This window comes from Acipenser ruthenus, chromosome 7 (assembly GCF_902713425.1).
Source record: "Acipenser ruthenus chromosome 7, fAciRut3.2 maternal haplotype, whole genome shotgun sequence".
In the NCBI taxonomy this organism is placed as follows: Eukaryota; Metazoa; Chordata; class Actinopteri; order Acipenseriformes; family Acipenseridae; genus Acipenser; species Acipenser ruthenus.
Genome location: NC_081195.1, coordinates 17,629,594 through 17,641,980, shown reverse-complemented (window position 1 = coordinate 17,641,980; position 12,387 = coordinate 17,629,594). Strand labels below are relative to the sequence as shown.

Here is a 12,387-nt window from a genome sequence, read left to right as displayed (position 1 = left end):
TAAACTCCCGTGCTTTTATTCTCCAGCCCAGTAGAATGCGCTCGCACCCTCCCTGGTTACAGTCAGTTTCAAAGTAAGCCTGGACAACAACATCAGGCTTCTTAACAACATGGCCCGGCACAAATATAACCTTGTATCCCTGTTACACCCGACCATCACTTCTGGAAGAATTAGTAATCAGCTTCGGCAGTGACTGTTGAAATGTAGGCTATTATATTTGTGCTTAAAAATACTGTGAAATTCATCCGCTGTAAACATATCTATTTGCTCGACAAAATCTGTCTGATATTTCAGATATGGAGTGACCTAGCAAGTGAATGGGAGAAATGTATATTTCTGCGTACTGCAGTACCAGTTTATAGACACAGTGCAGTAGATTTGTGAAACAAAAACCGCATCATTGATTAAAACAAAACAACAAAAAAAGTAGCTAACGGTAACGTTATAACATATGTGAATTTTGTTTTTTCTATGACAAAAAATGCTAAAATTCAGTGCCAAAATAATTCAGTATGTGTTAAGCACCAACTGTCTCTTGGCCATTTCGCCAGCAGGCCTATAACGGCATGATAAATATATATACAGTGTATGTGATTTTATACAGCACTGTATATAATACATCTTGCATTGAGAAAACACCACTGGAATCGGAATAAAGGAAATTATTATGTAATACAATGCACGTGCAGTCACGGTTTTGGTAAGTAGCATTTTTAAAAACATCATTATGTGCAGTATTAAAATATGTTAAAATATAGCAAATCCACATTTTTTTGTGTCCTGTGTAACACGGTCCATCGTTAAACTTTGAAAAAAAATTAAATACAGAGTACCTGAAACACATATACACGTTTATCATATTATTATTATTTATTATTATTACTATTTATTTCTTAGCAGACGCCCTTATCCAGGGCGACTTACAATTGTTACAAGATATCACATTATTTTTACAAACAATTACCCATTTATACAGTTGGTTTTTACTGGAGCAATCTAAGTAAAGTACATTGCTCAAGGGTACAGCAGCAGTGTCCCCCACCTGGGATTGAACCCTCGACCCTCCGGTCAAGAGTCAGAGACCAAGCCCGTAGTCAACAATGAGGCACAGGCCTCGGTAAAAATCATACTAATTATTTACTTAGACTATTTTACACGTTGTTTAGCCGAAAAATAAAATGCATTGCATCGCTCTTGTGCATAGCTAGCTTTAAATGGGGTGGTGGGGTGCCATTGTTAACATCGTATAATATAAAAACAATAATAGAAACAACTGGACTTGTACTTTATTTATTAAAATGAGGTAAGAATGCCACATCCTGAGTAAAAAACAGGGAATTATTTTTTTCTATTATCTGACCAAAACACAAAAAGCCAGGTTAGAAAAATTAGATCAGCTTTTAACATTAAAAAAGTGATAGTGTATACATACATACATACATACACACACACACACACACACATATATATATATATATATATATATACTGAGTGTACAAAACATTAGGAACACCTTCCTAATATTGAGTTGCACCCCCTTTTGCCCTCAGAACAGCCTCAATTCGTCGGGGCATGGACTTTACAAGGTGTCAAAAGCGTTCCACAGGGATGCTGGCCCATGTTGACTCCAATGCTTCCCACAGTTGTGTCAAGTTGGCTGGTAGTGGATCTCTACTCCGAATAGCTCGTTCCATCTCATCCCACAGATGCTCAGTTGGATTGAGATCTGGTGACTGGGCAGTCCACTGCAGTAAGATGAATTCACTGTCATGTTCGTGGAACCATTCCTTGACAAATCTAGCCTTGTGACATGGGGCATTATCCGGCTGAAAAAATCCATTAGTAGATGGATACACTGGTGCCATGAAGGGATGCACCTGATTGGCAATGATGTTCAGATATCCTGTGGCATTCAAAAGTTGCTCCACTTTTATCAAGGGGTCCAATGTGTGCCATGAAAACACACCCCACACCATCACACCTCCACCACCAGCCTGCAATGTTGACACGCAGCACGATGAATGCATGTACTCATGTGGTTTTCTCCATACTCTAGTCCTCCCATCAGCGTGAAACAGCAGGAACCGGGATTCATCAGACCAGCCAATGTTTTTCCAATCCTCCAGTGTCCAGTGTTTTCGTTCCTTAGCCCACTGCAACCGCAGTTTCTTGTGTTTTGCTGAAAGAAGTGGAACTCTGTTAGGTCGTCGGCTGCCATACCCCATTCGTGTCAAGGTACGACGAGTTTTGCATTCTTTTATGGGTCTTTCGGCACCAATGTTGTACTGGACTGTCAGGTGACTAACTGTAGCCCGTCTGTTGCTCTGCACAATTCGTGTCAGCCTCCTTTGGCCTCTTTCATCAATGAGCCGTTTCGACCACTGGCCTGCCATTGGCTAGATGTCCTTTGGGTGGTGGACCACCCTTGATACACACGGGAAACTGTTGAGCGTGAAAAACCCAGCAGCGTTGCAGTTCTTGACACACTCAAACCGGTGCGCCTGGCACCTACTACCATACCCTGTTCAAAGGCACTTAAATCTTTTGTCTTGCCCATTTACCCTCTGAATGGCACACATACAGTACACAATCCATATCTCAATTGTGTCAAGGCTTAAAAATCCTTCATATGTCTGTAATTGTCTTGTCTTATGAAATAATAGACAGCGAACACGTTTCCGGAGCAGTCGCCGAGGGCCAGCACAAAGCCGGAACACTTCACCATTGTCACAAATAAACTTGTATCATCCACCATGAGCATTACTGCACGTACCCAGGACTGGTGACCGTGTTTGTATTATTGTGGGCCGGATATTGTTTATTATTTGGGACTGCAATCCCCTTATTTACCCCATGCAGTACACATTGGTATGTATTGCTTGGGGATTATTGTTTGGTCGAATACGGGAGCACTATTCAACGCAAGCATATACTTTAACACGTTAACACTGCACCCCTACACACGTTAAATGCAGCAGCTCTAGATTAATTATGAATACAGGAGCAGTATTCATGACAATACAGAAATGGAAGATGAAGCGCTTCAGTTAGTTTTTACTTCTGCTTTACTTTTAAGAAGGAAAACGTCGTAAACATGCTTATATGCGGGAAATCCACTTCAAACGACTCAATTTCTGAAAAAATAGTTCTCGGGTCAATTGGATGCTGACAGAGTGCGGCTGAAACAGAAGTTAAATTGATAGTAAGAGGATGAGTACTGTTATGTACGCTAAAGAAAGTGCATTCGCCAGCAAATATTTTAAATATAAGCATGTAAAGGTAAAGCTAATTACCTTTGTCTTACTTATGTTGCCAAAAAACTGACTTTCCCCACCAAAAATCTAAAAACAAGAAATATCTGGCAAGACAGAAAATCTTCCCACAGCAAACACATCCATGGGGGTTACTCAAACTGTTACATTAATTAATGTGTTGGAAAGCTCCTGAAACAGGCTTTAAAATGTACATTATTTAGAGTCTATCCATCACATGGATTTTGAGTTACACCTCTCTTCTGTTGCATGTATGCCTGCCCTGGCACCATCTTCTCAATTACATGAGTATCATTAATTCAACAGCAAATGGAAGAAACACCACCCCACAATTTGGTCCAGTTGAGCAGGAATGATCCAGTTAGCAAAAGAAGAGCAACACCAGCTTTCACCTTGGAGATTAAAATCACTTACTGTTTGTGGCCACAGCCACATCTCTAATTCAAGGTGATACCAAATCTAGATCGGGTAGATAGGTCCTAATAAAGTGCCTGAGCAGGGTAGGTGCATTTGTTTTCACAATGGCTTGGGATGACATTCTCTACAGTGGAATGCAGCAAATCCACAAGAGTCACTAGCACTTTCTGGACAATGACAGCATGATAAATAATTTGCAGACTCTGTTTTTTTTGGCATCAACCTAGGTTTCATTACTCCATGAAGCACACTTTTTCAGCCGGAATATCTGAATTTGTAAAATGGCTTTTGAACCACAGCAATTAAAATATTGTACTTACAGGTTAGAGAACCGTCCAGGGCAGTTCAATTTGATTAAATCCCTGTGCAACTACCACCATATAGTGTTATTATAAATATTTCACCTGGATCAAACCTTCTGGGATTTTTATACACGTACCAAAACATTCATATAGCAAGAGTACAAAAAATACACATCGGTTAAAATTACTTCCAAACAAAATAAGAGTGGTTATTCAATGAAGTGCATTAAGAGGTCAATCAATACTGATTTTGACAATACCGATATGGATACCAAGAACAGAAAATCTATTAGCCGATACAATTTTACAGATATTAATAAAACTAGATATTTCACTGAACCTAGCAGATAATGTGCACTTTGAGAAATTCCATTAACAGCTCTACATTAACAGTGAAATAAAAAGGACATGCAAAAATCAACAAGTAGGACGATTGAAAATTGTGTCTATTACTTTAGTTCTTGTATCATTTGCACTCTTGGAATTACTTTATCAAAACGGTTCTGTGGGTGTGCACTACTTAAATTTAACTCCAGTCTGCTTCCAGATATTCTTCTGGATAATGAACTTCTAGGTGACTCCAGATATTGGGTGTATTTTTCTGTCCCCACAGATTTACCAAAAACTGACTGGATGTCAAAAACAGCTGAAAGAAACCGATTATAAAACGACTTGCATCCCTATAACAGACACTGAACACCTGTTTTACTGTCTCAAAGACAATTACACAAAATTCTCCTAAATGGTTTCCACTGGCTTGCCATAAATCAAACACCACATCTCCCTAATACAAACTCTACCTTTCTATTATCTGGAACAAAGTACTGCAGCTTTTTGTCACTTGCTTCGCTGGAGACAATTAACCAGTACAAGCATCGAACTATGTTACTTTTGTGCTATTCAAATGGGTTGCAAAATCTAACCCTGCAATTCCTTGATGATGACTCTTTCTCACTCACCTCTCCCGAGCACACACAAAGCCATGAGATTTGAGGAATAGGAGTTTGAGTGGAACTTCAGAAGCTCCTGACGGATGTCTATACCCTCTTTCGATGGCCGAGTTTCCAAGGTCAGCTTGTTTCCTGTTAGGAAAAAAAAATAAGAAATGCAAATTAACACCTATTCTTCAAAAGGTCTTCAGTTATCTGAATCCCAATATATGGCACCATTTTACTGCACAGTTATTCAAGTACACATGGGAGGCTGTGTGGTCCAGTGGTTAAAGAAATGGGCTTCTAAGCAGGAGGTCCTCGGTTCAAATCCCACCTCAGCCACTGACTCATTGTGTGACCCTGAGCAAGTCACTTAACCTCCTTGTGCTCCGTCTTTCGGGTGAGACGTAGTTGTAAGTGACTCTAAAGCTGATGCATAGTTCACACACCCTTGACTCTGTAAGTTGCCTTGGATAAAGGCGTCTGCTAAAATAAACAAATAACATGACCACCTTTGAACAATGGGATTTTGTTACGAAATAGTGTTGCAGGCTTCAAATCACTAGAAAATGGTCCCACTTTTTCATAACCATGAAATGCATTTATTTCTTTCCTTCTCACATTTGTGCATGGTTCTCCTAAATCCATAACTTTATAGATTTAGCACATGGCAATTTTGTAATAAAATCTCTTTAATAAACAGTGTAAGCTGAATTTGACACTCTGACTGACGCAATTTTTGCGTTGCACTATGAATAGTTTTCAGAAGAGTCATCTTTGAAAAAATAAAAATAAAGTTTTATATGGTCACTACACAAGCACAATATGCAGAAAAAAAGCACATTTTATACTATTGCTCAAGTCTGAATACTTCCCCAAACACTCTTGCTCCATGGATAGAATGTCCTTTTAGATAAGACAAATGGAACAGCACATTAAAACTTGGAATGCCTCAAATATGACAGCTGAGTACTAACTAAGAAAATACTGAAGTCAGATATAAACCACAGTAAAAACTACATACTAACATTAAACATCCAATCTGTTAGGTATAGGCCTACAGGACACCATGTGTAACTCATAAGTTTACAAGTAGATTATCCAGTTAATAGGTGAATGTTCTGGTGTATTCTAGTTTAAACCCATTATGAGCTGGATAATCTCAGAATTAACCGATTTCTGACTAGTTCTTTTGGATTTTCCTGTTTCTTCAAAGTCTACAGTACTCTGACTTAACTTTATTACATTAAGAGGTTAGTCTAAATGCAAGCATTAGGGATCCTTCTCAACCTAAAATGTATAAATAAATGACACACACTACCTGCAGACAGTATTCTATCAGTAACCCCAAGAACGCAAAAGCAGAAGCATTTAATATTCCAAGAGCTTTGTTTTGAACGGCCTCTGTTGCTTTGGGAAACAGTTAAACAACACAGCAGGTGCTTCCTAGCAAAGCAGAGAATCAATTACCTTTCCTGCTGCATCCTTACAGCGCTTCAAAAAAAAAAAGAAAAAATTAAATCTAAGGCTAATATGGAAGTGCTGTGTACACAGTGCCATTTCATATGTTAATTTGACACTATTAAATGGGTTGCTTAAATGTACACAGGTGCAGCCAGAGTATTGTACAAGCTCATGTTACAGCAGGCCAAGAAAGAGACAGATGCTTGTAGCACATCACACTGAAGCCTTGAATCAATATTACCTCATGCCAAATTTTATATATTTATTGTTTAAATAGTACATAAACATTTCAGACAATGCCTTCATCATATAAATGTTTGTTTACCAGACTAATTTTCCAATAAGATGTTTTAGTTTTACTCGGATCAATATATCTGTGTTTTTAGTTTTCATGATTCAGTGTTTAAAGTGATGGGTGGTTGTGGTAAATTGTCTGGAGGGCCAGCCACTTACCAGCACTAATTCAATGAAAGTCACAGTTGTACGTTTTAGTGTCTTCTGACACACTTATTTATGTCAGCAACAGGAAACAAAACAGTAAATTAAAATTACATTAAATCAAATCTTCACAAACAGCGTTCATCTCCTCTGTATCCCTCTTCACTCTCAACAACACATCAGCCTGTCCTTTTATCCATTCCTGAGTTACAAGTAATTGGCTTCACCTGCGCTCTATAGTCTGGCTGATTGGCAGCCATCTTGACTCCAGGTGACTGTCCCGTGGGTACCTTCGAGCCAAGATGGCTGTCAGTTACATAAGCCTCCCAGGGCTTAGAAACTCAGCCTTTCTAGCCCGAGACGTATACTGTGTCACAGTGGTAGAAGAAAATAGTAAAACAACAGAACCTAATGGGACTTAATCCCTTGTATACATTGGTTTTGTAAGATCGGATTGCATGTATTTCATATCATCTTCATTATTTAAAATGATACAGCGTTTAATATGCGCTTCTAATGCCTCAGAGAACTTCTCCTAGCAGATCATAAAGAGCGTAAAAGAACAGCCATCACGATGCATTAGTAATAAAGGCAGACCTGAGTGTTAATTTAAGAGTACATGCCGCACCACACCCAGTACTTTCAGGTCATTAATGGATAAACAGGAATTGAGCAATACATTACTAATGCTCAACACTAGCAGGGGATTGCACTGGAAACCACAGTAGGTGTTTGAATATTTAAATACTAAAAAACAGCAGTGCCTGTGCGACAGGTCTCTTTAAATATTTCACACACAAACATGTACAGTCATTGTCAGATTTTCTGTAAGTGAACATCAGGACAAGTACAGGGGCAGCAGCAACTCAAAGTCTCTGCCCGACTACATTTTTGTGCACACGCCCTTACTTCTGACTTCTGGAACAATATTTGAATATTCAAACAAGCATGGAAAGCTGGGTCAAAAGAGGTTATGCCATTTTATTATGCACTTTATTTGCAGTACTGTTCTAGGTTGATACAGTACAATGTCAATGTCCTTTTCATAACAGCCATCTCAAATATGACATTTGTATGACATTTACTGCAAACGGCTATGCTTTAACCAAGTAAGCCACTGGGGCCTAGCAATTATATTTTGCATGAACTAGACAACCAATTTTTTGCCTATTGTCATTCGGAGCATATAACAAACAGTGAAAAAGCTATCCCTTGTTATGAGATTAACACCTGCTGACCTGTTCCAAATTTGCTGAAGGGATGATTGGGGTTGCCTGTAGCCTTCTCCAGCTGAAACAATCTCCAGGCATCGTTCATCAGGTTCTTCTCGTGCTCCGAGTCCACCGCATTCACTTCTCTGTCTTTGCAGCTCTCGTCAAAGAGGGGGCACAAAAAAAACTGAGCGAACCTAATACACCAAAAGATCAAGGGAAGTTTTCATATGTTAGCCACTTTTGTCTCACTTCCCTGAGTGACATAAGAGTGTACAGCTCAAACTGATAATCTCCTGCAGGTCTACAATTTCGTACCAGAGGCAGGAACCTTTAGGCATTGTAAACAAACTGCACAGTCAACAAGGCTTCTGATGCAGAGTGCAGACAGGCAAAACAACAGAATTTAGTAATACAGAACAATGTTTCAGCATACAACTGAACATGATTATGGGACACTGCTTTTTTAAAACAGGAACCGATCAAGTTTTAAAGGTTTATTGGGAGTGTCACATTACCTATAGAACATTAATTTACCCCCAAACCAACGCAGTGAAATATCTATATTTGATTGGATGCTGCTCCTCGATAATCTCAACTCACCTGTCCAGTGCACCTGCCAAGTGTTCATGAGACACATCAAAGTAGTAGTTTGTGTGCTCTCCGCTGGTGAAAGCATTGGAGCTCCCAGCATGCTCACTGAGGAATTGGCTGTACTCATTCTCCTTGGGGTACTTCTCTGTTCCCAAGAACAGCATGTGCTCACAGAAATGGGCTATACCAGAAATGTTGTGAGGGTCAGATAATGAACCTAAAATGAAAATGCAAAGACTTTGCAACTGCAATTTTTCAAATTCCTGATGCAAACAGTATACAACACCCAATTAATGTGCCTTTTTCTTAACCTCAGAAGAGTTAAAGAAGTTAATTATGTGTTTGGGTAGGGGCACAACAGTCAAATACCACATCACATCAGATCACATCACATTTTCAATATTGAAAATTGAAAATAGTGAATTAGTGAAGGGCCCTTATACAGAAAAATAATACTTTCACAATTTACTGTCAAGACAGCCTATCAGTGATTTACCTAATGGTGAAACATTAAGGGATCACTGCACTCCTTTGTTTTATAATTTCTACAGTATGTTGCCTCGTCCGAGTGCAAAATGTGATGGCATAGAAGACTCCATTAAACCGGGCCAGACACTCGACAGACAACTGCTGTAGTAAGTGTATGGAAGCAGCGTGACCACTTGAAATGTGTCCATTTGAGAGCTTATGTGGTAATGCTGAATTACCATTCTTCTGTAGATAGGTACAGGACCGAGTACAGCTTGTGAAATGTTGTCATATTTTAATGATCAACTGAAACTCCACTGCAGCCTTCCGATTCCTCACACACATTACCTATATGTACATCAAGTGCGGCTGAAGACTTGTCTGTGGTGGGGTCACTGATGAGAATAGCCTGGATGCCATTAGCAAACTCCAGTCCGCGATACAAACGCTTGTCTTCTGGGGACCGGATGATGTCGCTCACTATCCTCTTTACTGATGGATCACTCATTCTGTAGCTGGTTGTTATCTGGGTTCTAAAAAAACAACAAAAAAAGAATGATCCAGGGTAGAAAAGCGCAAGTCATAATACCTCCGTTTTTTTAGGCATTCGAATGAGTTTTGAGGACATCAAGAACCAATGAAGCTCAAACAATATGTCATGCCAAATAAAATTTTAAACAATATTAACCTAGAGCGATTTACAAAGGAAGGAAATCTTAAATCTTACTGCTAAATATTTTGGTCTGACAATTTGTTATTAGTTACATGTTATCATAATAAAAATAAGAGGTTTAATTGGTAGGGAAAATACAGTATGCAATCCGTTGCCTCACACCATTTTCACACTTGGCACATCAGAGTGGTGTTAAGTGCACACCGGAGCAAGACTCACAACCTGTTTTATTCACACTAGCGAAGCCAGTCAGTTATGAGCAGTTCAGTTTTTTATCAGCTTTTTTAACTGCATTTGTGCAGACAAGGGAACATACCATTATTACACACATAACATTTATTTTAACAGTCACAAACAGTGTTTAAAGTGGTTTGAAAAAGGTGCTGGGGGAGGGGTTGGATGATTTTACCATATTCAGCCAGAGCTACGAATTACGTATCGTTTTTAAATGCCATCTACAATATGTTATTATTAAGCTTTATTTAAAATGACTTCTGTGTTTTATTGTTATACAATGAAAACATAACATTTTTATATTTATATATATATATATATATATATATATATATATATATATATATATACCCTAAGGGTTAACATAAAATAAATCTCACATCTGAACTATGGAATTTTCAAACTTTTTTTATGATATTGTTGTCCTGTGTATTACAACTGCATTAGCTGCATCCGTATGGTCCATTCAAGGTGTCACAGTGAGCTTAATTACAGTATTCAGACATAAACTGACAAATGATATACGCACTGGATTTAGCAAATACAGTAGTAAAGCATGCAATTAGAGTATTATTTCCATTCTTGCTATGTGCGGTTCTGCTTATCCTAGTTATTAGTATGCTCATTTAAACATGTACATTTTTTAATACGACTAGTTTAATATGTTCGCTTAAATATGTTTCAATTAAGGGTATAACTCTGAATTTTCAAATGATTTTAGGGTGAATTTGTTTTGTTAACCTGTTACATACTGCAAATTACTAATACATTCAACTAAATGGACAAGTAATATGTCTGTCAAACAGATTAACGACAGAATACTGTAATTTATGACAAGTAAATACCTTGGACTTTGGTGCCACTGAGTTTAGTATCCTTCATAATCTCTCTACATTGCCTTACAACACAACTGCATCAGTTTGATAACGTTTGAAACCCAGCACGGGATTAAGATACAGGTTGTTCGTTGCAGTTTAAATGTTTGAAAACATTTAAGCTTCAAAATATAGGAGTTATTTGCAATATAAAAGTAATGTATGTCATTTAATACAACAAGCCTAACCAACTCGTTTGTTCAGCAACGGTACAAAAAACGCGACAAAAGTAAAATGTAATTCTTAAACTTAACCTACGATACCTGTTTTCACTGCAATATTCACTACAGATTATACAAAAAAAACACTTTAGGAGATATAAAGTCAGAGTTATGTTGTTTTTTAGGCCTTGCATACTACGCGTAATAGTGATAATAATAATAATAATAATAATAATAATAATAATAATAACTGAGAACCATATTTATTCAACAGTCAAAAAACAAGTCTATATTATTTGATCCCATTTTAAAAAATGGTGTTTGTCGCGGAAGTTATCCAATAAAATCATAAAATACCGGTAGGCCGTGTATCAATTTGTGTTGTCACATTACAGACATGGTTAGTTTTAATTTTAAGTCGTTGCAATTTCTGTAAAAACACACACAATCTAGTGAATCTGGAACACCCCACAAGTAAAAGTAAAAATAAAAAGCTGGATAAACCCTGTGTGTCACGGTGCATTGAATACCATTAGATTAACTATGTGCTGATTCACTAGACCTAGTACAGGACAGGATTTATTCCAAAATACCCACACTGAACACACAAAGGGCAAAAAAATATCACCGTCTTTTTTAGCATTTCACTTACCCCAAAACTTGGTGAATATGTGAATAATTTCTCAGGATCGGTAGGTGTATGGTAATCTGTATCAATCAGTTAACACATTGCTGCATAGTCTGCCAAGCGACAATAAAAATGATTAACCTCTCAAACTTCACAGCGCCATGTTCTCTTCAGGCAAAAGCAACAGATAGATACCTCACAGCCTAGACCCTAAACCAGGGCATCAGTACAATTATAATGTTGCTATTTTATTTTCAGCATCGATATGGTGAAGTTAATAGCTCCTGGTATTTCAGTCCAGATCTGACACATCGATTGTTTATCCCTGAATTTAGTTGTTTTCTGCCAAAGTAAAAATATGGGTGGATTGTGTCGCACTCGATTAAGCTGACTGAGGATTTTGTCATCACGTTATCTAACATGCTTTCGTCTGTAACTGCCTGCCAGTGCTATAGGTAAATATGGTGCGGCGGTCTTACACAAAACAAGGCGCCAGTCACATTACACCATCCATTCAATTGGGAAGAGTTGGCCACATTTTTTTAAATTAGGTGTAAGTAACTTAGGCTGCTCAGCTGATCGTTGTGTAGTGGAACTTTTAATTTGTGTTTTGGTTTACTACTGTCCCAACGACAGTAATACATACATTATTTATGGCTTATTTGAAAATAGTATTTGACTTCCATTAACAGTACACACTGCTATTGCATATACTTGT

The 12,387-nt window shown here is 38.0% G+C and overlaps 1 protein-coding gene across 1 annotated transcript in view; it reads right to left on the bottom strand.

The window, feature by feature from the left end:
• The window catches only part of LOC117415575 (insulin-degrading enzyme), a 52,611-nt gene extending 40,682 nt beyond the window's left edge, over window positions 1-11,929 (bottom strand). The window contains exons 1-5 of the mRNA XM_034026104.3: window positions 11,694-11,929; window positions 9,447-9,631; window positions 8,640-8,847; window positions 8,064-8,233; window positions 4,951-5,073 (exon numbers count right to left, since the gene is read on the bottom strand). Of these exons, the coding sequence (XP_033881995.1) occupies window positions 4,951-5,073; window positions 8,064-8,233; window positions 8,640-8,847; window positions 9,447-9,606 (661 nt within the window). The 5' untranslated portion in view covers window positions 9,607-9,631; window positions 11,694-11,929. The remainder of the gene's footprint in view (window positions 1-4,950; window positions 5,074-8,063; window positions 8,234-8,639; window positions 8,848-9,446; window positions 9,632-11,693) is intronic.
• Between the last annotated feature and the right edge of the window lie 458 nt (window positions 11,930-12,387).